This window comes from Talpa europaea (assembly GCF_964194135.1).
Source record: "Talpa europaea genome assembly, chromosome: 6".
NCBI classification, from domain to species: domain Eukaryota; kingdom Metazoa; phylum Chordata; class Mammalia; order Eulipotyphla; family Talpidae; genus Talpa; species Talpa europaea.
In genome coordinates this window covers 18,367,416-18,391,880 of record NC_140072.1, presented here as the reverse complement: position 1 = coordinate 18,391,880, position 24,465 = coordinate 18,367,416, and the positions used below count along the sequence as shown (strand labels likewise).

At 38.2% G+C, this 24,465-nt stretch overlaps 1 protein-coding gene across 1 annotated transcript in view; it reads right to left on the bottom strand.

Moving 5' to 3' along the window:
- Window positions 1-24,465, bottom strand: part of TTC27 (tetratricopeptide repeat domain 27) — a gene marked incomplete at both ends in the record, with an annotated part of 119,402 nt that overhangs the window by 76,101 nt on the left and 18,836 nt on the right. Inside the window, 4 exons of the mRNA XM_084234667.1 lie at window positions 153-266; window positions 14,719-14,785; window positions 19,498-19,610; window positions 23,759-23,892. Coding sequence (XP_084090793.1) covers window positions 153-266; window positions 14,719-14,785; window positions 19,498-19,610; window positions 23,759-23,892 — 428 coding nt within the window. The remainder of the gene's footprint in view (window positions 1-152; window positions 267-14,718; window positions 14,786-19,497; window positions 19,611-23,758; window positions 23,893-24,465) is intronic.

The window sequence follows — 24,465 nt, the reverse complement described above, 5'->3', positions numbered from 1 at the left end:
AGTCAAGCAAGTCCAATTCTAGAATCTACATTCTAAATGAATGTGTTAGAGTAAAATAAAAAACATTTCATTCTATTCATAACACACATTTATGCTTATTGGTAGCAATAAAGTGTTGGAAAATAAACAAAAACTGCTGCATTATTTCCTACCTGTGTCTGCCTCATTGCCCGGTCCACGCGGCGTGTGCTTCCTCTCTCAAGTTTTGTCCGGAGGATCAAGGCTGATGTCTGAATGGCCCAGAACTTTGGTTGGGAAAGCAAACACTGATGGGGAGGAAAACATACACAAAAGAAAGGGATAAACTTGTGATTCCATTCTCAATAGAACAAAATTAATTTCTTCCAAAAATATCAGGATACTGATAAAAGCAGACTTGAAAATAACAGTGAAAACCAATAAGGTGTGCTTTCAAATGATTTTGTGAAGAATATGTTCATCTGAACAGAATTATTAATTAATCCAAATGCTACTTGACCCAGTCTATTGAATGAAATAAGGAATGAAACAGAACCTTTCCAGATAATCAAAATAGTAAGCAGAATCTATCAAACCATAAATTGACATATCTTTTTTCTCATGGTCTACCAAAAAAAGTGAGAAAATACATTATATAAAAATAAGTGCTATCCTTCTCAAATTTTTTAAGTCATTCAAACTTACAAATGAAAAATTATTAGCAATCTGGTACCTTTTCACTTAAAAAAAATCCTTTTGAATTAATGATTCTGTGTCCTTTGGGTAAATACCTAGGAATGGAATTGCTGGGTCAAATGGAAGCTCCATCTTTAGCAGGTTGAGGAATCTCCACACAGCTTTCCATAGTGGTTAGACTAGTTTGCACTCCCACCAGCAGGGCAAGAGAGTTCCTTTTTCTCTGCAACCTCGCCAACATTTGTTGTAGCTAGTTTTTTAATATGTGCCATTCTCACTGGTGTAAGATGGTCTTTCATTGTAGTTTTGATTTGCATTTCCCTGATTACAAGTGATGCTGAACATTTTTTTAATTACTGGATCAAAAAGATGTGGTACATATATACATGGAATATTACTCAGCAATCAAAAAAGAAAAACTCATGCAATTTGCAGCAACATGGATGGAGCTGGAAGGGATCATGCTCAGCAAAATAAGCCAAAAAGAAAAAGAAAAATAGCAGATGGTCTCACTCATAGCAAGAATTTAGAAAATGTAAATAAGGGACCAGGAAAAAGACTAATTATAATAAAGTAAAAATCAAAATCAACAAGCAAGTATAAACCAGAGACACACTTGGGGGGAGGGAAGGCGGGATTAGAGTAAAAAATGGGGCGGTGGGAATTGTATGGGGACTATAACCAAGATGAAAATGCATACATTGTGCAAAAATGAAAAATGATGTAAAAAATATTTAAAATAAAATATTTAAAAAAATTCTCATTCATAAATACAAATGCAAGTCAAGCTTTAAGTGCACAGAATGGCCAAGAAATTGTTTATTTAAAGTTAGAGGCAGCCCCCCACCCCGCCGCCCCCCCGCGGCGCAGTGGTTGAGTGCTGGGCTGCCAAGCTGCCTACAGCCTCTGCAACGCTGGTTCAATCCCTGGCCACCTGCGAGGGTCCCACATAGCGTGCAGACCTCTCTTGCCACGCCCGCTATTCCCCTCTGCAGTGTACTTTGTCTGTCTGCCTGTTCTGCTCCCCGCTCTGACTCTGTTGAATTCTCTCACTCTCCCACGCTTCTGACTATACCCAGTGCTTGCATGAATAAATAAATCTTTAAAAAAAATTTTTTTTAAATAAAAAATAAAGTGAGAGGCAAAAGATCTTTTCTTCACCCTGCATTACAGAAAAGTACTCTAAACTTTAAGGGAATGTTTTCTGGCCTTGGGTAGGATAGGGAGTCTCTAATTTAGTTAAAATCCTTTCCTAGAAGGGCCGTCTAATGAAAAACTGACCTACAACAAAATCCTGAATATCTTGGATCCTAACCCCAGAGAAAGCTGTGATGGCAGAGAATGTATTAGAAACCATTCTCATGATCATGATGTGGTGGGAAAAGTGAACTTAGGGATGAGTAAAAACAGGGACACGTGTACTATGATACAATAGAGACTGGTTGGCATATGAACACAATTCAAGCTCTATGCTGATGATGTAGACGCCAATACTGTCTCTGTGTGTTCACAAGGACTTTCGGTAAAGATCACTGCAGGAAAAGAGGAAAGGCATGTTTATTTATCTGAAAGTTGACTACACCACTTGATCATTTGTTTGTTTCTAAAAGTCAATGTGGTAAACATCCTTGTTGGAGAACATTAATCATTTCAAACCTAGCTGCACATTAGAAGCAGTTGGGAAGCTGTTGGTATTTTTAAAGGTAAAGCACATACATGTCTGAGAAAAGAATCTGGGCACCAATTTTTTAAAACACTCCCCGAGTGCAGCAGTTATGAGAACCACTACACTAAGACAGCACAAGTATTTGTCTTTGGTAAAATTCATTTAATATAACAATTTCTCATTAAAGAATACCAAGAAAAAAATACATTTACGACTCCTTAGCATACCAGCCCAGCTCACTTCACTCATTTGTATCACATGCCAGCCCCTCCCAACATGTGAGCTTTCAATTCCAAATCTAGGCCAACTACTTTGTAATTAGGAGGAAAATGAAGCATCAGAAGAAATGAATCACTTGCTCAATGTTGCACTTTCATTAGCACCACAACCTGCTTTTCTAACTTATCTTAATCCTCAAAACATTATCTTCATACTGTTTTTTAACACTTTCTCCAATTGAACTCAAGCTCATTTAATCTGATAATGAACATATGATGGCCTCCTGGCCATCCCCTCCTACTCAGGACACATTAGTAATGTATGAGGAGAACTCAGAAAAAAACTTTGAAAAACTACTATATTCGTGACATAGTGGGAGAAGAGTAGGCAAAGAATATTGCAATAAGGGAGGAAAAAAATCAAACAAATGAGGTTTATTAATTCACTTGAGCATCTATTCAGTATAAGGGCCTGGACAAAGTAGCAAGCAAGAAAGACAAGGTGCTTTCTTCTCAGAACTTACATTGTAATGTAATGTCTGTTAGATAACCTTAATCTTTTATAACTAACTTCCAAATTAAAATATGCTTATCTACTTGAATTATAACCTATAAGATTAGTACATAACCTTGTAAGTTTCCATTAACTTAAATATACCAAATAAATGAAGCTGCCAACATAAAGAGGTATATGTGGCACTATAAAAACATAAATGATGAAACAGATGACCTTAAAAAAACAATTCTTTAAAATAGTATAGGGCCTCCCCTGGTGGCACAGCAGCTGAGCGCTGAACTGCCAAGCTGCCCGCAGCCTCTGCAGTGCCGGTTTGATCCCCGGCCTCTCACCCTCCCATGCTTCTGACTGTACCCGGTGCTTGCATAAATAAATAAATAAATCTTTAAAAAAAAGTTTAAAATAGTGTAACACCACCTGATGGAAGGTTTTGTTTTTGTTTTTGTTTTAATTTCAGTAATCTTGGTTTATACTGTTGTTTATATTTTGGAAGGATCTGGTGATGTTGCCATAGCTGTAAGAAGATTTTTAAATAAATGTAATCTAGAGAATTTTCAAAGGAAAGAATTTTCCATCAAGTACATCTGCAATCTGATTCTACTATCTTCTGAGGAGTGGTACATCATTGCCATTCTTTCTCATCACCTTTTCAGAGGGGCTGGTATCTGTGACCTCATGACACAGGAGGGGCATCACATGGAGGGCGGGGGAGGGAAGGTTCTGTGGAACAGAGCGAAACTTCCCCAAGTCAGCCCAGAAGTGATCAGAATCCCAGCTCCATCAAGTAAGGAGAGCAGCGCATGGTCCAGATAAGAGACTGGACTCCTGGGTCTCACACGCCTCTCTAGAGAATTACAACTCTCAGTCCCTCAGAGTGGTGAAGAGTAAGTATGAATGAATAGTGAAGCTTCATAAAACCTCAGGAGTGCCCCATGAAGAGCACATCTGGGCCTCTCTAGGACCTCTCCAATGATGCTTCCCTTACCTTTAACTGAAAATCACCAAACAGAATGGGCACAAGTGATGACACCAACCTCTGATGGGGTTCAGGACATGCTACCCCCATGATAAGGCACCTGGCATAGTGAATACTTCAAATGAAGGCGTCTGAGGAAACAAAGGGAAGAATCCCAACAAACAGGCCTTGCTAAGTATCCCCCAGTGTACTGCACTTAGCTCACACTCTTTGACTCACTATACACCCCTGGACCGAGCACTCTCAGCATTCCGGTCCATCTGTTCCTTCAGTTCATCTCCCGATGAAGGCCTCCCTGTCATGCCAAATCCATGTTACATAAACTTGTGAGCTTTTCTCCTGTTAATAGGGGTTTATCAGTTCAATTTTCAGCCCTAGTCAGAGACCCTACAAGGTCGAGGAAAACGTTTTCCTTTCCTTCAGGCTCCTAACTGCACTACTCATTTTACCAACAATAACACAATGGTGCACAGATCAGCTCGCTCAGACTATGGGCTTGTCAAAGTTCAAGACCAGCTTTAAGAAAGCTGTCTACGAAGGGGGAAGATATTTCCCTCAGAAAAGCAACAAAGTCAGACTGTTTTCTGTGTTGGCATGAGAACAAGAGGTTTGCTGAGACTTTTATGTAAAGGTCAAGCAAAACATTCTCACTAAACACTGAAAGCAAGATGCAATCTTGACAGACTATTAGAAAAGCTTTAAAGAAGGAACTGACTGGATAATGATATCACTAAAGAATGTGTTTATCTTCAATCTGTTGGCTTGGGAGATATGAAGACTTTCTGAAAAGAGGTAAGTATAGTTAGGCTATGTTTAAAATATTTTATAAAACGCTGCTGCCCTGAGGTAAGAATCAACATAATATTAGACATTAGGGAAAGAGAAAAAAAATTAAACAGACGATATATGCTATAATACTCTGTTGACTTATGAAGAAAATCATAGTTTAAAAAATTCTTCAGTCTCACAACTCAGCAAGCAAGCACAATGGAACGGATACCAACCTTACAACATAAGCAGCAGGTTGGCCACTGATGAGGACCTAGGCTATCATCTGGAGAGCTGGATGGGTGGAGTTGATTCAGTCTTCAGGGTGTCTGAATGAGGTTCACTGCTCTTAATTCTATTCAAGTCCGGAAATGACCAGTCCACTGTTTTCTGCCACCTTCGCTCTGTCTCAACCTTCCAGTCTCTGCTTAGATACCACTACCTGTGACCCTTTCTCGACCACCTTACATAGTGACTCCATCTCTGCATAGAGATGCTCTATCCCTGCATTCAGTTTGCGTCCTTCAGAACAGAGCCCCAGACATTTGGTTCACTGGCACCTTACACACTGACTAGCACAATGCAGGTATTGAGAAACAGAGCGGCGTGGTGGAGGGGCGGAGTTTGTTTATTTTTACACAGAGGCAGAGTGCAAATGCCATTTAAGAGCATCAACAAGTACTTATGAAAACCAGCTGATGGGTCTCCCCGGTGGCGCAGCAGTTGAGCACTGGGTTGCGAAGCTGACCACAGTCTCTGTAGCGCCAGTTTGAACCCTGGCTGCTCCCCGGCCACCGGAGGAGGGTCCCACATGGCGCACAGACCTCTCCTGCCGCCCACTGCTCCCCTCAGCAGTGTACTTCGGTCCTTCTGCCTGCTCTGCTCCTGGCTCTGGCTCTGGTGAATTCGCTCACCCTCCAGCGCTTCTGAATGTACCCAGTGCTTGTATAAAAAATAAATACATCTTTAAAAAAAAAAAAAAGAGTTGTCATAAAAAAAAAAAAGAAAAGAAAACCAGCTGATGATGTTTTCTGACATTTCCTAGATAGAACTGGGAACAAACTCTCCAAAAGAATGTAAATAGAAGTTAGCTATCATATACTAATATTTTTATTACTATAAGCCAGATACATTGTGGTTTATATATTATATAGGCTTTTATGAGGCAGCTCAAAACTTACACCCTACTTTATACATGTTTTTCCTCCAAGACAATATTCTACAAGTGCCAAATAAAGTAAGTTTGTAAACTCTGAAAATAAAAGTCATCCCTAAATTGCAGCACACAACACATTTTTACAGGTAAGGCATGGCAAAGCGGAAAAAGTACTGGAAAATGGACTAAATTCTAGCCCAGACTCTGTCAGTTAGTTGCATTATCTTAGAGAAAGGCATTGAAATGCAGTTTTGCCATTCTGTGGGTATGAGGTAGTATTCCATTATGATTTTAATCTGCATTTCTCTAATGATATTGCATTTCTCTAATGACTAATAAAGCACCGTTCAGTTAATGTTTGTTTCACTGCCTCATTATTAGGTCCCTATTGAAGTCCTATAGTCATTTTTTTCTATTAGGTGTCAATTTTTCTTAATAATTTTTAAATATTCTTTACATTGTCTAGACAAAACTCCTGTCTTTTGTTGGAGGGGCAATATATTTATTTATTCTTATTTGACACATAAAACACATATGATTCACCAATCAGGTACTGCTCTGAGAACTTTAAAAATATTAATGGCGGCAGCTCTCACCTCAAGACTGTCCACCTATAACTATGCAGGTGTTTCCTTCCACACATGTCCCTTTCAGGGGCAGCTCCTTCTGCCCACTTGTGTCTGTGCAAGGATCCTTTACTTTCCTTTCTTACAATAAACCTGCCCTTTTGGATATAAAAAAATGAATGGCATCTTTTAGTAGAAAAGAAATATTTAATATTAACACAATGCAGTTTATCATATTTGTTTTCTTTTTACAATATATATTTATATATATTTTACATCATTGTTCATTTTTGTACAACGTTTGCTTTCTCCTTTCAGGTGTAGTTCCCATAGAATTCCCCCCACCATTTCACTGTGCACCATCGCCATAGTCCCTTGGGCTCGTCCCTCCCGTTTTGATCCCCTGCAGAATGTCTCAGATTTAGAACTGCCTGTTCAATTTTTTTTCATTTATTGTTATTACTTTTTCCCTGATCCCTTGTTTGGTTCCCCTATATTCCTCCTCTAAGTGAAATATTTGTTGTTGTTTTATGGTTAGAGCTTTACCGTTCCCCAGTGTCCTGCAACCACCAATCTACTTTTCTGTTAGCATGAATTTGACTACTCTAGATATCTCAGAAAACTGTACATATAATTGCAAATGCTTTTTAAGTCCATTTATCTTTATCTGCAGTCTATTAAAGTAATTTGATGAAATACTGCCTTGCTATATTATGAGTACTGGCCTGATATCCAGTAAAAAAAGTAGCAACTTTAAGAAATCTGGTGTGCTTACCCAGCAGCCCAATGAGAAACAGAACAACAGAAGCGAACACCTTGCCTTCTGCAACCACATACTGGAGAAAGAATCCCCACCACTGGCACACATCAGAGCAGAGGGTGGAAAACACCTCAATGTGAGCACACAAACACCTACTTTTAAATGGTTGTTTTGAAATTTTCTCTCATTTCTCAAATCTCAATAACCAAAATCTATGACAAAAGGTAATTCATTAGTCCAGTAAGAGTTTATAAGTATCTATTTCTTCATATAGTTGTTAATATATATTTTCATTATTGTGACTATTGAAATAAAGTCTAGTAACATCCTATTTAAAAGTTAAAGAATCAATCTACTTCAGTAACTATTGATCAGGAGTGTAAAAAGATTTTTTGAGAGCAAGAAAAGGGACCAGGCTGCCTGCCTTAGTAGCAGGGTAGAACTTTTTTTTTAATTTTATATATTTTTTACGTCATTTTTCATTTTTACACAATGTATGCTTTTTCATCTTGGTTATAGTCCCCATACAATTCCCACCCCCCACCCCCTTGTTTTGATCCTACTCCCTCCTCCCTACTCCACAATGGTTGGGCCAGTTTGCACTCCCACCAGCAGTGCAGGAGAGTTCCTTTTTCTCCACATCCTCGCCAACTGTTGTAGCTAGTTTTTTTAAATATGTGCCATTCTCACTGGTGTAAGATGGTATCTCATTGTAGTTTTGATTTGCATTTCCCTGATTACAAGTGATGTTGAACATTTTTTCATATGCCTATTGGCCATTTGCATTTCTAGGAGGGTATAACTTTAAGATACCACCTGAGCTGATGCTCACTCATACTAAAAAAGAAACTATAATAATCTAACACCTGAGGAAACTCCATTAACTTCTTGAAATGAGAAAAGCAGTAAATACTGCTTTAACTCACACTGAAAAGCAAAATTTTATGTTATCACAAGCCTCATATAGAGACCTTTTTTTCAGCTAACAATTTCCCACCGTAGGCCACAGTCTCCTCATTCCCAAAGAAGTACTGTAGTAAAGACAATTCTGTAACACCATCAAAGAGGAGCTGGAGTGTTGTTTCTATTATTTCATTTTTTTTTAAAGATTTATTTATTTATTTATACAAGCACTGGGTACAGTCAGAAGCGCAGGAGGGTGAGAGAATTCACCAGAGTCAGAGCGGAGAGCAGAGCAGGCAGACTGACGAAGTACACTGCTGAGGGGAGCAGCGGGTGGCAGGAGAGTTCTGCATGCCATGTGGGACCCTCATCCTGTGGCTGGGGATCGAACCGTCGCTGCAGAGGCTGTGGGCAGCTTCACAACCCAGCGCTCAACCGCTGCACCACCAGGGAAGCCCCCTTTTCATTCTTATCATTGCAGGTTTCAAATAATCCTCCAGAGGTCACAGGACCCTTTATATGACAGACAGCCATTCTGCTCTTTCAAAGATAGCTGTTTTTTCCACAAGTAAATCAAAGTCAGCTCAGAACTCTCTTGGTGGGTGTACAATTATTTGGCTTCACTAAAATCAAATCAGATGATGCCCACCCAGGTCAGGCTGACTTTACAAAACAAGGAACAAAGAAATACTATAAAAAGTTGAACTATTCCCCCCTCTTAATGATCTGTTTAAAAGAGCATTCATTGTTAAAATCACTGCCAAATGACAGGTTTAAATTCCAAATTTAGTCTATAAATTATTCCCAGTAGGAGTGGTACAGCAATCCAAATTCTCTATCCTTGCTCTGTAGACCATTTAAAATCTGCCTCAAATCTAACTTTGTCCCCAAGTCTCACTACTGTCCTAAACAAATCTTCCTACCCACTGAAAGGATCCAGCACAGCTCAACACACTGCCACCTCCTTCCCCTGCTTATGCTATCACTCCATCTGAACTCCATTTGTCTTTCAAGGCCTGACTCAAATCCTCCCTTGGTGAACAAAGCCTTCTTTCACTAAATATTTTCTCTGCCCTAGATATTTTCTTTTTCTCTACGCAGTTAGGGGATTTTATCTGCGCTATCAATTCATAGTTTAAACTGCCTGGTATTATTAATTACATTTTCATAAGTTTATCTGATCTTGGCTAAATTAAAAATTCCATGAAAGCAAGCCCTATTTTATACCTTTATTTCTTCTACAATATCTAGTAGCAAGCTTGGCAAATCCTAAGATTCTGAATCTCCTGCTATTACCATGCTTTCACAGCTTTTTTCTGTACTCCACAAATTTTCATATAGAAAGCAAAGAGATCAAATTATTGGCCATTTGGAGAGCTGGATGGGTGTCTATTGGTCTATCTTCAAGTTCACTAATAATTATATATATCTCCATTCAATGGTCAATCTTATCCAATGCATTTTTATTTCACATATTATATGCTCATTTTTAAGATTTCAATTTGAATCGTTTTTACAGGATCTATTTTCATATGGAAATCCTTCATTTTGACTATTATGAGCATTTTTCCTTTGTGTCTATACATATAATTAAGGAACTTTTTTCTTTAACTCTCGTCTGTTAATTCCAACATCTAAGTGCCATTGGTGCCAGCCTTCACTGACTGTCTCTTCTTCCACGAATGATTCACATTTTCTTTATTCTTTATTTGCTGATCATAGGTACTTATTACCTAGTTTTAAAATGAATCACAGAAAGAGAAAATACATACAATAAAATGTGCAACTTCCAACGGTCTTTTTCCTTTTTTCTTTTACAGAGACCTTGGTGTTTCGGGCAGACAGTTGGAGGGCAGGCTGCCAGTGTCAGTTCACACTTTAGCAAAAATTTTGCCAATGAAAATTGAAACACCTGTATGAATGAACTAAATTGTTCCTATTTTCAACAATGAAAGGAAATTAAAAGCATTACTGAAAGTCCCTGACTTGGCCCATCTGAAAGGAAATAACGTAGATAACACAGCTAATTTTAAATTATCAAGTGAATATAACATAAATGGCTCTCTAAAACAATATGGACTATTTTACTATGACTCATTCTGTTTTCCTGAAAGGTGTGGACATAATCTCAGGAATAGCACTCCATAATGGCGACCTTTAAAAGTAAAGGATTCCATTAAGAACAAACTTCTAACACTGCTGAATTAAAATGTATCTCACATATATTTCAAGATGCTAGACCAATGTGAAAGTGCTGGCAAAAATTTCTCCAGTAATGAGATCTCACCATTGTTCTAGTAAACTGTAAAGACAGTTCACTAAAACAGAAAAAAATTAAGATCCAGGGCCTCCCTGGTGGCGCAGTGGTTAAGCACTGGGCTGTGAAGCTGCCCACAGCCTCTACAGTGCCGGTTCAATCCCTGGCTGCCGGCGAGGGTCCCACATGGCGCACAGACCTTTCCTGCCATGCCCACTGTGCCCCTCAGCAGTATGCTTCGTCAGTCTGCCTGTTCTGCAACCCGCTCTGGCTCTGGTGAATTCTCTCACCCTCCTGCGCGTCTGACTGTACCCAGAGCTTGTATAAATAAATAAATAAAATCTTAAAAAAAAATTTAAGATCCAATAAGCCATCCACTTGTTTATTTAATAAATATTTACCTAACACCCAATAACCTGGGTCTCCAAAAGCTTACAGTCATCCAGTGGGAGAATTTAAGATTTCTATTGCACTTGCTCTTCTATCAACAAAGAAGACACCTCAGAACCCCAACAGTTCACAGTCCAGGCCCAGGCTGCTGCACTGCTGCCAGTGGGGAAATGGCGTCCATCAAGAATGCATGCAGTTTCTCTCCTCTCCACTCCCTTCTCTCCCACATCTGCAGTTAATTCCAAACTGGCCTTATCCACTTACAAACTCCTATTGCTTGAAAACAGAAATGCTCGCCTACAGACCAGTGGCCAATGGCCCAGCTCATCAGTGAATGCTCTTGGTGCACCAGGTTCCACCTATTCAAAGGTACTTTCATATACATTCTGCAGTTTGTGCCTCAAAGAGTTTTCAATGCTGAGAGAGGGGCACAGGACTCCTCCATTTTACAGAAGAGGAAGTAGTTATCCTTAACACCGTGAAGTGTTACTAAAATTACAGAACTAAGTGGAGCAATGCAGTACCAAGCTATAGCTCAGAATAGTTTCTTCATTCTTGTGTTCTACATACATTTACTAATTAACAACTATGAGTTAAGCATTGAAGACCTTTACCAAGCCTTATAGAAGACCCAAAAAGAGAACAGATCCCAGTCCCTAGAACAGTGTTTAGTCTTATGGGGAAGGTAAGATAAATAATTTTAAGCCCAAATATGATCCTTGATACAGTTCAGGAGTTCAGAAGTAGAGCAGCACCTGAAAGTGTTCCTTGTTGCCTCAAATACTCTTTGGAGTTGTACAGAATATAAATAGAGGATATTTATATAGAGGATATAGAGTTACATAGGATATAAATTTCAATAAATTCTTCAGTGAAATCAAGGACCACTTCTAAGTCACCGTATTATCCTTTTCAGTAACTTGTACAAAGAGGATAAACTATCAAAAGAAAGGAATAGTTGACAAGGGCTGGCTAGGTTTTTCTGGTATATTTTAGATGCTTCTAGAATGAAACATCCTAAGAAGGGAATGATGCAGAGCCCCAAGTCTACACAGAGCTCCCAAAAGCCCTCCTCCCATGTAAATTTCTTGTCCTACTTCTTACCAATTAAAGACTTATTAGGATTAGGCCTGGCACTACAAATCACTGTGATCAAACAGCTTTCCTCTAAAAAGAGATCAGCACTCAGGTCAGGTTTGATTTGGAAGAGAGCTGGAGGAGGAGAAAGAGAAGAAAAAATTATGTATTTTAAGAGAAGAAAAAATTGTGTATTTGGGAGGAAAGTATGACACCTGGACTTATTATGGCCTTCAATGCAAATTAGGGGGGATGAGTTACCTGCAATCAGAAGGTATCAGAATTAATTACTCAGAAGAACCTAACAGTATAGAAGAGTAAGAATGGGGAGAGAATTTTTTTTAATAAAAAAGAAAGGAAATGGTTTAAAGAAAGTAAAGCTATATAATGCCTCCCTTGGGAAAAAAAATATTTGTAACTAGCTGCTTGAATGTAAATAGTGTATTTTAGTGTCTTTTCAGGACAACTGTGGACAATATGCAGCACAATCTGCTTGTTACCATGGCCTGGAGTCCCCATGAAAGTTCAGCAGACACATTTCCTATCACACACCACACCCTGTGACCTCAATCATCAGAAGAAACCTAAGTAACCTGGACATCATTAACCATCTGGACATTTGTCCCCATCCAGTATGTTTATCCCAGCACTGACTCTCACCTGCTGTAGTTCCCATGAGCAATTCTATTAAACATTAAACATTTCTTGCTTTGTCTACTATACATTTATCCCACAAAATATAAATTGATATGAACTCCACAAGGGCAAAGACTTTGTTTACAGCTGCATCCACAATGACCAGCACAATGACTAGGAAATAGTAAGTATTCAACAGGCCTTAGTTGGATGAATAAATGAAGCACATTAATGGTTTTTTTCTTCAAATTATCTTTTTAAGAACGTTTAACACTTGTCAAATTCCTTTAAGCATATGTAATGAATAGGAAAATTTTCACATAGGTACCTAAACTCAGATATGCCATAATAATAAACACCAGAGATTTCTAAGGATACTGAAGGGAAAAATAAAACAGATGCCCTGCGGATTAATATCCAGTCAGTTCCAAAACCCTACATAGAAAACAGTAACTAGCAAAATTTATATTATATCGATAGTACAAACTGCAAGCTTTTCTTTCTACCAGATAAAAGTACTGTATTTTTTGCCTTATCTGAAAAACAACAGAGGAAGAAAACATCAGAATTCTAACTGGATTCCTAAGCATGGTAATAAAAATGCCTCTGAAAAAATGATATATCTTAAGCAACTTGTGTTCATTAAAGACGTACGTATCTTCTTTTTATCCATAAATTCAAAAAGATACTTATTGACCCCTAGCTCTGTGACTTTTCTCTTCTTGAAAAACCTTTCTTTGATCTCGAATTTTCAAGTATCTATTACTCAATCTTTCCTTTTCACTGCATTCTTCTCCAATTGTGGTCTTCATCAACTTTACTTTCTTATACTCCATTCCCTCCCTAATTCTCTGTAATGAGGTGATGACCCAGATACTCCACTGATACTATCCTAGAGATAAGCAATGCACTCCAATTATCAAAGCAGCCAGTCTTTTCTTTGTCCACATTTTTCCTGATTGCTCTACTCTACTGAATGCTGACAAGCACCCCCCATGCTCTGGATTGCCTCCTTCTTCAGCCCCTACAATCCAAGTTCTCCCTCCTAATTCCCTTAAGCCCTCTTTTTCATCACATCCATATAGGGATCACCCTCAGTTTATAACAAAAGACTTATCAACTATAGTGGCTTTGGAGTGAGGATCAAACTCTTGCTCTGTCATTTCATTATTCATTCAACAAATAATTGCTGAGCATCTATTATGTGGGAAGATAACAGACTAACCCCTGAAAACAGTGAAATACTTGGTCATTGTCCTCAAATCCAAGGCAGTACAAAGAAAAATGGTTATGTTTAAATCAGTAGCAAGACTCTCTGCTCCTCCCCATTCAACAGATAGCTGCTGCCGCTGGTACAATACCAGCTTCATCCCTGAGACACCCCAGTGAATGTCAGAGTGAACAGGATTTGGTCAAACTGGGTTCATAGTCACTAGGGCTGCTGTTAATTCTGATAAAGTGGATATTGTTGCTATCAATGACCCCTTCATTAACCTCAACTACATGTTGTGCATGTTCCAGTATGACTCAGCCGACTGGCAGTTCAATAGCAGTCAAGGTTGAGAATGGGAAGCTTGTCATCAATAGAAAGTCCATCTCTGTCTTCTAGGAGGCAAGATCCTATTGACATCAAAAAGGGTGACAGTAGTGTTGAACGTGTTGTGGACTCACTGGTCTCATCATTACCTTGGAGAAGGTCAGGGTTCACTTGAAGAGTGGAGCCAAATGGGTCACCATCTCTGTCCCTTTTGCTGAGGTCCCCATGTTTGTGATGGGCATGAACCATGAACCAGCCCCAGTGAGAGCATCAGGGAAGAGAGCCGTCCTCAGCTTCTGGGGAGTCCTTCCCCAGCTCCTCCACTGAGAATCTCCTCACCTTATCATAGTTCCATGCCAGACCCCTGGAGAAGGCGAGAGGCTTAGGGAGTCCCACCTTGTCAAGTACCATCAGTAAAGTATACACTATACTCAGCAAAAAATATTTAAATGAATAAAGATAAATCAGTATCAAGATATATGCTGCTTGGAAACTAAAATAATGAAGTTTTTTCTGCCTTAATTTCTCTAGGTAGCAGTGTTTCAACATAGGCAATATGAGGCAAGAATATACCTGAGGCAAAATAATTTACAACTGTGAAAAAAAATGAAATGGAAAAGAAAAAGACTTTACTCACTGAGGTAAATGCCAGCAGCTCCTCTTCTGTTAGCTTATGCACTGGGTTATTCTTTTGGAAATTTGTGCTTTAAATTTAAAAACAGTAAATTAATTCTAAAATGCAGATTGTAGTTGAAGAGATAAAAATTTGAAGAGATAAAAAGTTGAAGAGATAAAAAGGCAAAGTAAACTATATATTTGAAAACACACATTTTAATATAATTGCATTATAAACAAATGCACATGTGAGTTTTCCAAGGTAAGTACAAAACATAAAAATATACTGACAAATAAAATGTAGTTAAGGGGCCTCCCTGGTGGCACAAGGGGTTTAGATGCAACCTACGGATCTATCCACAGCTACTGCAGCACAAGTTTGATCCGTAGCCAGGGAGCCACCCACATGGTGCAGATCTCTCCTGACTCGCCCACTGGTCCCCTCAGCAGTGTATTTCAGTCAATCTGTCTGTTCTGTTCCCTGTTTTGTCTCTGGTGAATCCTTTCACCTCCCCATACCTCTGGCCTATACCCCAGTTCTTGTATACATAAATAAATATATGTCTAAAAAATAATTAAATAATTAAATAAAATGACGTTAACATGCTAAATGTAAACATTGATTTACTTTACAAGGAAAAAGAAATATAATCTGTGCAAATCCACAAAGAAAATTAAAAGAATTAATAGAGTGTCAACTCCTACTTATTAAATACATGCCAAAAAAATTAAAATACTAGTATAATAATTGGACAGACAAAAAATAATATGTTGTCAGAGAGGCAGACTAATGGTAAATCAAATTTGGTAGAATAATTCTTAGAAACAATTTAGCACTATCTTATGAAGTGAACATTCATACGTCCTGAACTCAGAATTCCATCCTGGGTAGAGAAATTCTTAAATAGGTGTATCAGGAGCACAAGTAGCAATTTGTGAATATTTGTAAAAGCCTGCAAAGTAAATTGAAACTACATGTAACAATATGAATGAATCACAGAAACAATGAGAGAAAACAGCAAATCATAGAAGATTACATATAGTAAGGTGCCACTCCTATAAGGGTCAAAAACAACAAAATGAAAAAAAAAGTGAGTAAATACATTTTTTTGAAATATGACAAACCAAATCTCAGGACAGAGATTATCTTTTGAAGAGCAGCAGGAGAAAGAGATGGAGAAGCACACAGATAAGGTTACTGGTATTTGTAATCTAGCTCTGAAACTGGATAACAGGCTCATTCTATTATCATACTACATAACTTATATTTACATATAAGCTATTTTCTATACAAATGTTATTTATATTAAACTGAAAAGAAAATGCCACCCCACAAAATAGTGCCACTTCCTTGTATTTTCAATGTTGTTTGAGGATTTTCTGAGTGTAAAATTTTCAACATGGATAGAACTGGAGAGGCTTATGCTAGCAAAATAAGTCAGAAGGAAAAAGATGGTTTCACTTATATGTGGGACACAGAAAAGCAAAACAAAAGGTCAGAGAGAATCAAACCAGTAACAAACCCTAGAAGTCTGACTGTAGAATTGAGTTTAGCAGAGGGTGGGAGGTGGAGAGCAGGGTGTGGAGGAGGCCAGTGCACTAGGGTGGACTGTGGGTGCCCTGGTGGTGGCACGGTGTGGTAACATACACCACAAGAGATGTGAGCTCCTACTTTTAAATCACATGCAGTGCTGTAAACCACTGCTACCTCAATAAAAATAAAAATGTGCCATCCTCACAGGTGTGAGATGATATCTCAATGTGATTAAAAGCAATGATGAACATTTCAAAAAATAATAATAATAATTTTAAAATAAACCTAGAATTATTGCTAGTAAGAAAAAAGTAAATGATCGAGGGGGAAAGAATTACGAAATCATTTTGCTTAAAACAGACACAAGACATACACACGTAGACAATTCTAGTTTAACTTCACAAAGGAATTATGTACCAGGTCACAAAACGATCCAATAAATCCCTGGTCTTTTCAGTTCTAAGACTCTATGATTCTGATGAGTGAATAACAGCATAAAGTCATTCCAAGATAAGAACCTCATCTAAAATGGATTAACATTCATCTCTCACATTCCAATCTTAAATTCCAACCCTAAACTCACTGCTTAATGTATACAGATGAAGTGAATTACTACATGCTCATTATAAGTAATTATAGTATACTCAGTCAGGCCACAGCTCTTTATAATTTACTAACCTGGGTTTAGAACATATTACTATGCATACCTGAAAATCAGACTGTTAATTTAAAAGGAATTACTCTTCCCTACTCTGATAGCCTGACTAACTAAAGGATGATATTTTTTAAGGAATTCTTTCCACAGTTACTTTACACAAAAACAATCAAGAATACTGGATTGAAGAGACACAGGCAAGTTCCAACATAAGACCTTCAGGTAAAACAAAGTCAAGCAGGAGGCCAGGGAAGGAAATGGTACAAGGGAAACAGCATGAAGAAAGTCCCATCACTGCCCCAATATCTACTATCTGTAGGAATTCACCTTGTCTGTCTCTCCTTTCCAAACCTGCTGAGCCTACCATAATGTCCAGGTCACCTCTTCATAGGGGGTAGTGGTCATGGGGATCATAGTATAACAAATCTGTTTACAAATCCCAAACTAACTCTTTTCATACAAATCATCAATTGACTGATTTTCTTTTTTTTTTTAATTTTTTTTTTAATAGAGGCATGTTTTATTTATTTATTGGTTTGTTTGTTTTGTTTATACATGCACTGGGTACAGTCAGAAGCGCAGGAGGGTGAGAGAATTCACCAGAGCCAGAGCGGGGAGCAGAGCAGGCAGAAGGACCGAAGTACACTGCTGAGGGGAGCAGCAGGCGGCAGGAGAGGTCTGCGCGCCATGTGGGACCCTCCTCCGGTGGCCGGGGAGCAGCCGGGGATCAGCCGGGGATCGAACCGGTGCCGCAGAGGCCGCGGGCAGCTTCGCAACCCAGCGCTCAACTGCTGCGCCACCAGGGAGGCCCCAATTGACTGATTTTCTAACCCAAAGGTTTACAAATTCCTTCAGATGCTCCAAGATTCAGAATGTAATCAAGGAGTTTCTAATAAACAATGAAGATTCAAATTGCCCATTAAATCTGTTCAGCACCTTTAATTGTTCTATATATACATAAATCTTATTTTGGGAAAAAAATAGTACTTGAAGACAAGCATTTTCTTGGTTTTCTTCTTAGCCCTTTCTCAACTATAAAATCTAACTGTGAAGTCAATATAACTAAAGCTCAATCAATAGACAGAATGCCCAAGAATACTGATATTTGACTTGATTTAATTTTCTGATGAACTGACAATTATGAATTTGCCAAAATAACATTTTAAGAAAGGCACAAAAGAGAACTCATAATTATAATTAGGGGTCAGAAAAACCTAGATGCAATCCCTAATTGCTATTTTGTAATTTTGACCAAGTCATTTAGCCTTTCAGATCCTGTTTTCCCATCTGAAAAATAACAATCTCTATTACAACTGATCTCAATATTTTAACTTTTTGAGATATTCTATTCTGAACACTACTAAATCTCCAGGTGAGAAACCCAGTATTTATGTAGTCTGAGAGTACCTTCCTTTATGATGCTAATTACAAAGACAAAAAAGACTGAAACTTTATGGTGGAGATGACTGGCATGCACCACTTTAATCACGTGATCAGATGTGGCATCACCGGGAACAGGGCCAGTCACCACTGTGCTCTGCCTGCCAGGATGCAGTGAGAACCACAAAGCTTCCCTGCCCTGACAACCCTGCTAGCCATGCACAGTACAAATCTAATCATTTAATTTTTAAAAATCAGATAAATTCAAATTAAAGGGAAGTCTACAAATAAACTGGCATATCAATTTCAAGTGTCAAGATCATGAAAGTCAAGCCAAAACAAGAATTATTTCAACCTGACACGAGCTGAAGTCACATGACAATGAGATGCACACCTATGTTTCAGCCTGAGTCCTGTGCTAGAATGGACAACTGGCAAACTTGAATTAGGGCTGAAAACTAAATGATAGTAAAATATGAATGTTAATTTTCCTGGCTTTTGTAACAGTACAAAAAAGACTTTGTTGGAATCACACATTAAAGGATACACAAGTGATAGGATATCATGTTGGAAAATTATTCTCAGAAGTTTTCTGCAATGCCTTAACTTTGCAACTTTTTCCAACTTTGAAAACTTTGGAAAAAAAGGAAAAATGATTTCCACCATACATAAGGTTCCACAGTACTAAAAAATAATTCTTTTGAAATATGAATATCCTCAAAGGTCAAAACAGTCATTGTCATCCATCTTCAATGTCTATTGCTATCCTTCCCAACAGAAGATGATACCACTGAAGAAGCTGGCACTAGGGTCCAGAGCTGAGAGCCCATTGATCTTGGAAAAAACCTTTCTGGCATCCCCTTGCCTATCACCCACTGCGAGCTGGTGGGGAACTTGATGCTAAACCATTTGTACAGGACCTGATTCTGGCCAAGGTTTCATTGATAGCGGAAGAGCTTCAGAGGGCTCAAAAGGAAAAAGGGAGATGGAGGAATGGAAAAGAGAAAGTGTGTGAATGTTTCCTAACTAAGACTAGCCAAAGAAATTTTCCTTACGAAAGACAGAAAAGGATGAGTACATCACTTCACAGGAGATTCCTTTGATGGCTGCCTAACTATTCTTTCTCAACCTTGGTAAGCATTACAGAAAATTCCCTCTATAAATAAAATTTCCTCAACACAAGAGAACCAACATTCAGGGTCTTCAAAGAGCCAAGAACGTCATTATCTTACCAGACTCCAAGGATAACAGCAAGCTCTTCAGCACACAGGTCAGGCATCTGAAACTGTTCACAATCTGCTAACTTTATCTCATTCAGAACAGTGTCATCATTGAGTTCAAGATTCTGGTGGAATACAAAAGGAAATTACAAAATGCCTACATATATATGGTCAATAGGCTGTTTCCTATGAGACACATATTTGAAAACATTTTACTATGTAGAAATGAGGTACGTGCCACCAATCCCCAAGGGATACACAGTCAATATCAGTCAACAGGGAAAAACAGATTGAGCCTATAATGTGTGAAAGCCTCTCTGCTGATACAACACCATTCAAAAGCAGATCTTTCTACTCCGCCTCTGAATTCTAATCTAAAATTTAAGTCCCAACGCTGCTTCTCAATAGGATATGGAATACAATCTAAAAATGAATAAAATCTAAGGACTTAAAGAGCATTTGATAGAGTACCTGACTTCAACAGCTACTACAAACACAATGTGAGCTGTATTTTTAAAATAAAAATATAGATGAATGTAACAGAATAGAGGCCAAAATTTTGGTCCATGTTGTATGGTGAACTGACTTTCTTTTTTTTTAATAGATTTATTTATTTATGCATAAAAGAACTGGGGTGTAGTCAGGGGTGCAGGGGGTAAGAGGATTCACCAGAGACAGAGTGGAGAACAGAACAGGCAGATTGACTGAAATACACTGCTGAGGGGAGCAGCAGTCAAGACAGGCAAGGTCTGCTGTGCCATGTGGGTCACCTCCCTGGCCAGGGATCAAACTAGTGCTGCGGTAGTTGCAGATAGCTTCATAGTGATGCATCTTAACCCCTTGCACCACCAGAGAAGCCCCTGAATTGACTTTCAACAAAGGTGCCTAGGTGATTCAACAGAGAAAACTCCTTTAAAGAAATATTACAATTATGGTTTTTTTATGGCCACAGAGTGGGGGATTAAATGCAAAGGAGTATGATGGATGATGGAACTTTCCAGGATAATGGGACTCTTATCTTGACTATAGTGGTTGGGTATATGTATCTGTCAAACTGTACAATTAAAATGGGTCTATTTCTCTGTATATTTTTTAAGACTTGACTTTTTCAAAAAATGAATTATCAAAGAATAGTCAAACCACAATATACATTCAATAAAATGGTAAAATTTAAAAGGCTGACAATATCAAGCATTGGCAACAGGTGCTCTCATATACTGATGGTAGGGACTGTAAAATAGTACAACCACTTTGGAAAAGAGTGACAGTTTCCCATCAACTTATTATACAACCCAGCCCATTCCATTCCTAGGTATTTACTCAAAAGAATTAAATACATGTTTACACAAAGACTTACACACAGTATTCTAAGCAGCTCAATTGTCCACCAACAGGTAAACAGATAAGCATATTGTAGTTTAGCCATACAATGAAGTAACACTGAACAATAAACAGGAACCTGCTACTGGCATCAAAACATAGATGAATCTCAAAAGCACCATGCTAAGTTAAAGAAACCAGACACAAGAGAGTCACAGTACATGTTCTACTTATCGGAAATTCCAGAAAAAAACTGGCTGATCTGTGGGAGGGAAAATGACTGACTGCAAACAGTATGATAGGACTTTTTGGCATAATGGAAATAGTTCTGTATTTTGATTATGGTGGTGGTTTCATGGATCTATTTATCAAAGCTCAACTGTAGAGTTAAAAAAGGTACATTTTATAAATATTATCCTTGATAAATGTGATTTAATTTTGTTCTATTTCAATAAAAGTAATGAGAACTAGGGCCTCCCCGGTGGCGCAGCGGTTGAGCGCTGGGTTGCGAAACTGCGCACGGCCTCTGCGGCGCCGGTTCGATCCCCGGCTGCTCCCCGGCCACCGGAGGAGGGTCCCACATGGCGCGCAGACCTCTCCTGCCGCCCGCTGCTCCCCTCAGCAGTGTACTTCGGTCCTTCTGCCTGCTCTGCTCCCCGCTCTGGCTCTGGTGAATTCTCTCACCCTCCCGCGCTTCTGACTGTACCCAGTGCATGTATAAACAAAACAAACAAACCAGCAAACAAATAAATAAAGCATGCCTCTATTAAAAAAAATAAATAAATAAAGTTTAAAAGTAATGAGAACTAGAAAATAAATTTTATGAGCAAAATGGAGCTAGATAGTGGGAAACTATCTCTGGCTGAGGTCAACCTCTTAATTGGTAACCTCTGTACTAATAAACAGTTAATCTGCACAAATCACAGCCCAAAGGAGCAGCTTTCCTTGTCTATGTGCACAGTCACCCTAACTTAAGCCTACCTTTATCTACAGGTACACCCCAACTGCTGAAGAGAGGAACACTGAATAGCTGTTACTCAGTCTCCACTGAAAAAGTAGCTATTCCTGCCTTTTCAAAAGAAAGGGCTGGCAGGTGCACAGCACACCCTGGTGGCCATTCATTTTCAAGAGAGAGAGATACAATTAAATGTTCTAGCAACTACACTTAAAAAGTGAATTTAAAACAGATAAAATTATTTAACCTAATACATGAAAAATAGTATCCTTACACAATGTCTCAGTAGAAAATTATTAAAGACATTATATATTTCCTCATGGAATGGTGTGTGTCCTTTACACACAACTCAATTTTGACCAAGGATCGAGTGTAGCAACAAGGCAATACTTATTTGCCAGGTACAAGCAAGTGATAAAAAGTTTTGATCCTCATTCAAGATTCTCTGTGCTCCTATTCAGCTCTTTCCAAAATGAATCTACTGCAGCACCTACTTGCCTAAGTATTCTACAAGCTCCAGATTTAAAATATTGTTCTACTTTATTTCCACTCAAACCTCATAAGATTCTACTGAACCAAGAAAGCAGCTACAGTCTTTAAGATCCTTGGAAATGCTGATAATATTATGCCCCCATCATAGATATGTTTCTTTTTGTCTCATGTTGTCCTTGCTGTGTAATAAACTACCTTATCTAGCTTATCAAGCAAAAGCCTGAAACTATGCTAGGTGGCACTTTTGGACAGTTTTGGCACATAACCTAGTACAATCTTGCAACAGAGGTAGCCATGTAAAACATACACCTGGGCGCTTTTGTATTGTAGTATTTTTCTTGTTCTACATATCCTTGACATTACAGCTCATGGATATGAAAAGGTCATGAATATTTCAGATCTGCTTTCTGAAATCTTTCAAGCTAAAAATCACATGCCAGAATTGACTTTGCAGCTACTAATTTTGACACCTTTTAGATCTGTATGAAAGTGTGGTGTCTTTAAGCAGCAAACCAATGAGTGTTGCAGTCTGGATATTTAGTTTGTCTTTAAGCACCATCCTTATGCATTCTTTTACACTATCTAATATATGACACGTTGCTGTAGGATGTATACTTTTATGAAATTTATTTCTGTTTGTATTCATTTTAAGCATCTAAATAAATTGCTATAAAGTGTTTAGCACAAAAACTAATTAGCACATAATTTATCCTAACTATGTGGAATGCATCATTTTCATCACTTACTATATATTTCTCATCAATGACACTGATCACAAATAAGCACAATTTTAAGTACTTAAGATATGTTTGAAGGTTCTGGAATAAAGATCAGCAAAAACATGAACTTCAAGGACAATAACACCAACCACAGAAAAACAAAATATGTGGACCTGAGGTCTCTGGGAAATGAAAATACAAATGCTAATGGCCGCCATGGAAGCTGAGGGAAAGGCCTACAAGTAAGGAAACTGACCAACAGCCATCAATTCAAGCTAAAAGAAAAGAATGCTTTAGCCAGGTCAAGAAAAATATACAAAGGCAACAAGCAGTCCAATAATGACAAAGTAAAAAACAAATCAGAAAACTGGAAAAAGGAATTCTGATCATTTCTTTATAGATTTAAAGCAGCCAAAGAAATTTCAAGTCACTTTATGTTTGAAAATACTCACAGAAGCAGAGTACGACAACAAATATGGTAGCATCTAGAGAATTTACTCTGTAATCAGTCTGCCTTTTAAATTTTTTCAAGAAAGAAATCAAATAACTGTACATAACTGCATTATTAATTCATATTTACTTATGTCTAGAAGAAAAACAAAATTTAATCTCTTACAGGTAAAAAAGGGTTAAACAAAGGGCTTTTTTTTAACCCCCGCCCCAGTCACCTTTAGAAAGCTCTACATGAGACAAAAGTGATTCCTCTTCTCACCCTATTCAGAGTTTCTATGAACATCAACTGAAAATACTAGACATGGCTATTCACTTAAATAACTTAGTTGCTCACCTTGGTTAAATGTTCCTGAGGAGTAGGTGCTGGACTGAATTCACATTGTGAAAAGACATCCCCATCCCTTTTTACATCTAGAATAAGTTGTGCCACATAATTTTGCTGAAACCTTGTCCTTTTTCCCAAAGCACCTGAAAAAAATATAAAACTACATCTATCGATGGGGCAATCAGATTTACCATGCAAGCACAGAGTTATATTTTCCAGAGTGCCTTAGAGTTTATAAGGTGTTTTCTCCAATCCACATAAGAGAAACATAACAAATGGCAATTTTAAAATTACTGATAAAATATAAAATCAGTAAGCTATGGGGGCAGAACTTAAACCCAGGCTTCTGGCAGTAGATTCCACCTACTTACTCAAATTACCACACTACTCAGAAAAAATAAGTCACTAAGTGTTTTAGGTAAAGAAATATCCCCACATAAAAGGTGAAAATCAACAGAGTCTCTGGGGTACGGTCACTTGTTCAAGATCATAGATCTTCTATCACTTAGAGCCCAAAGTCAGGAGCTTCAGGCTCTAAACCCCCAATATTTCTATTACACTATCTGGCTTCATGTAACACCAAAACTTTTTTCATTTTGTACCTGAACTAATTTGCCACAGAGCAGCTTTAAGAGAAGTAAAACTAACATACATCCTCTGGTGAGATTCAGATCACAGAGACCCTTGATTATGGAGACCGGTCTAAGAAGCCTGGA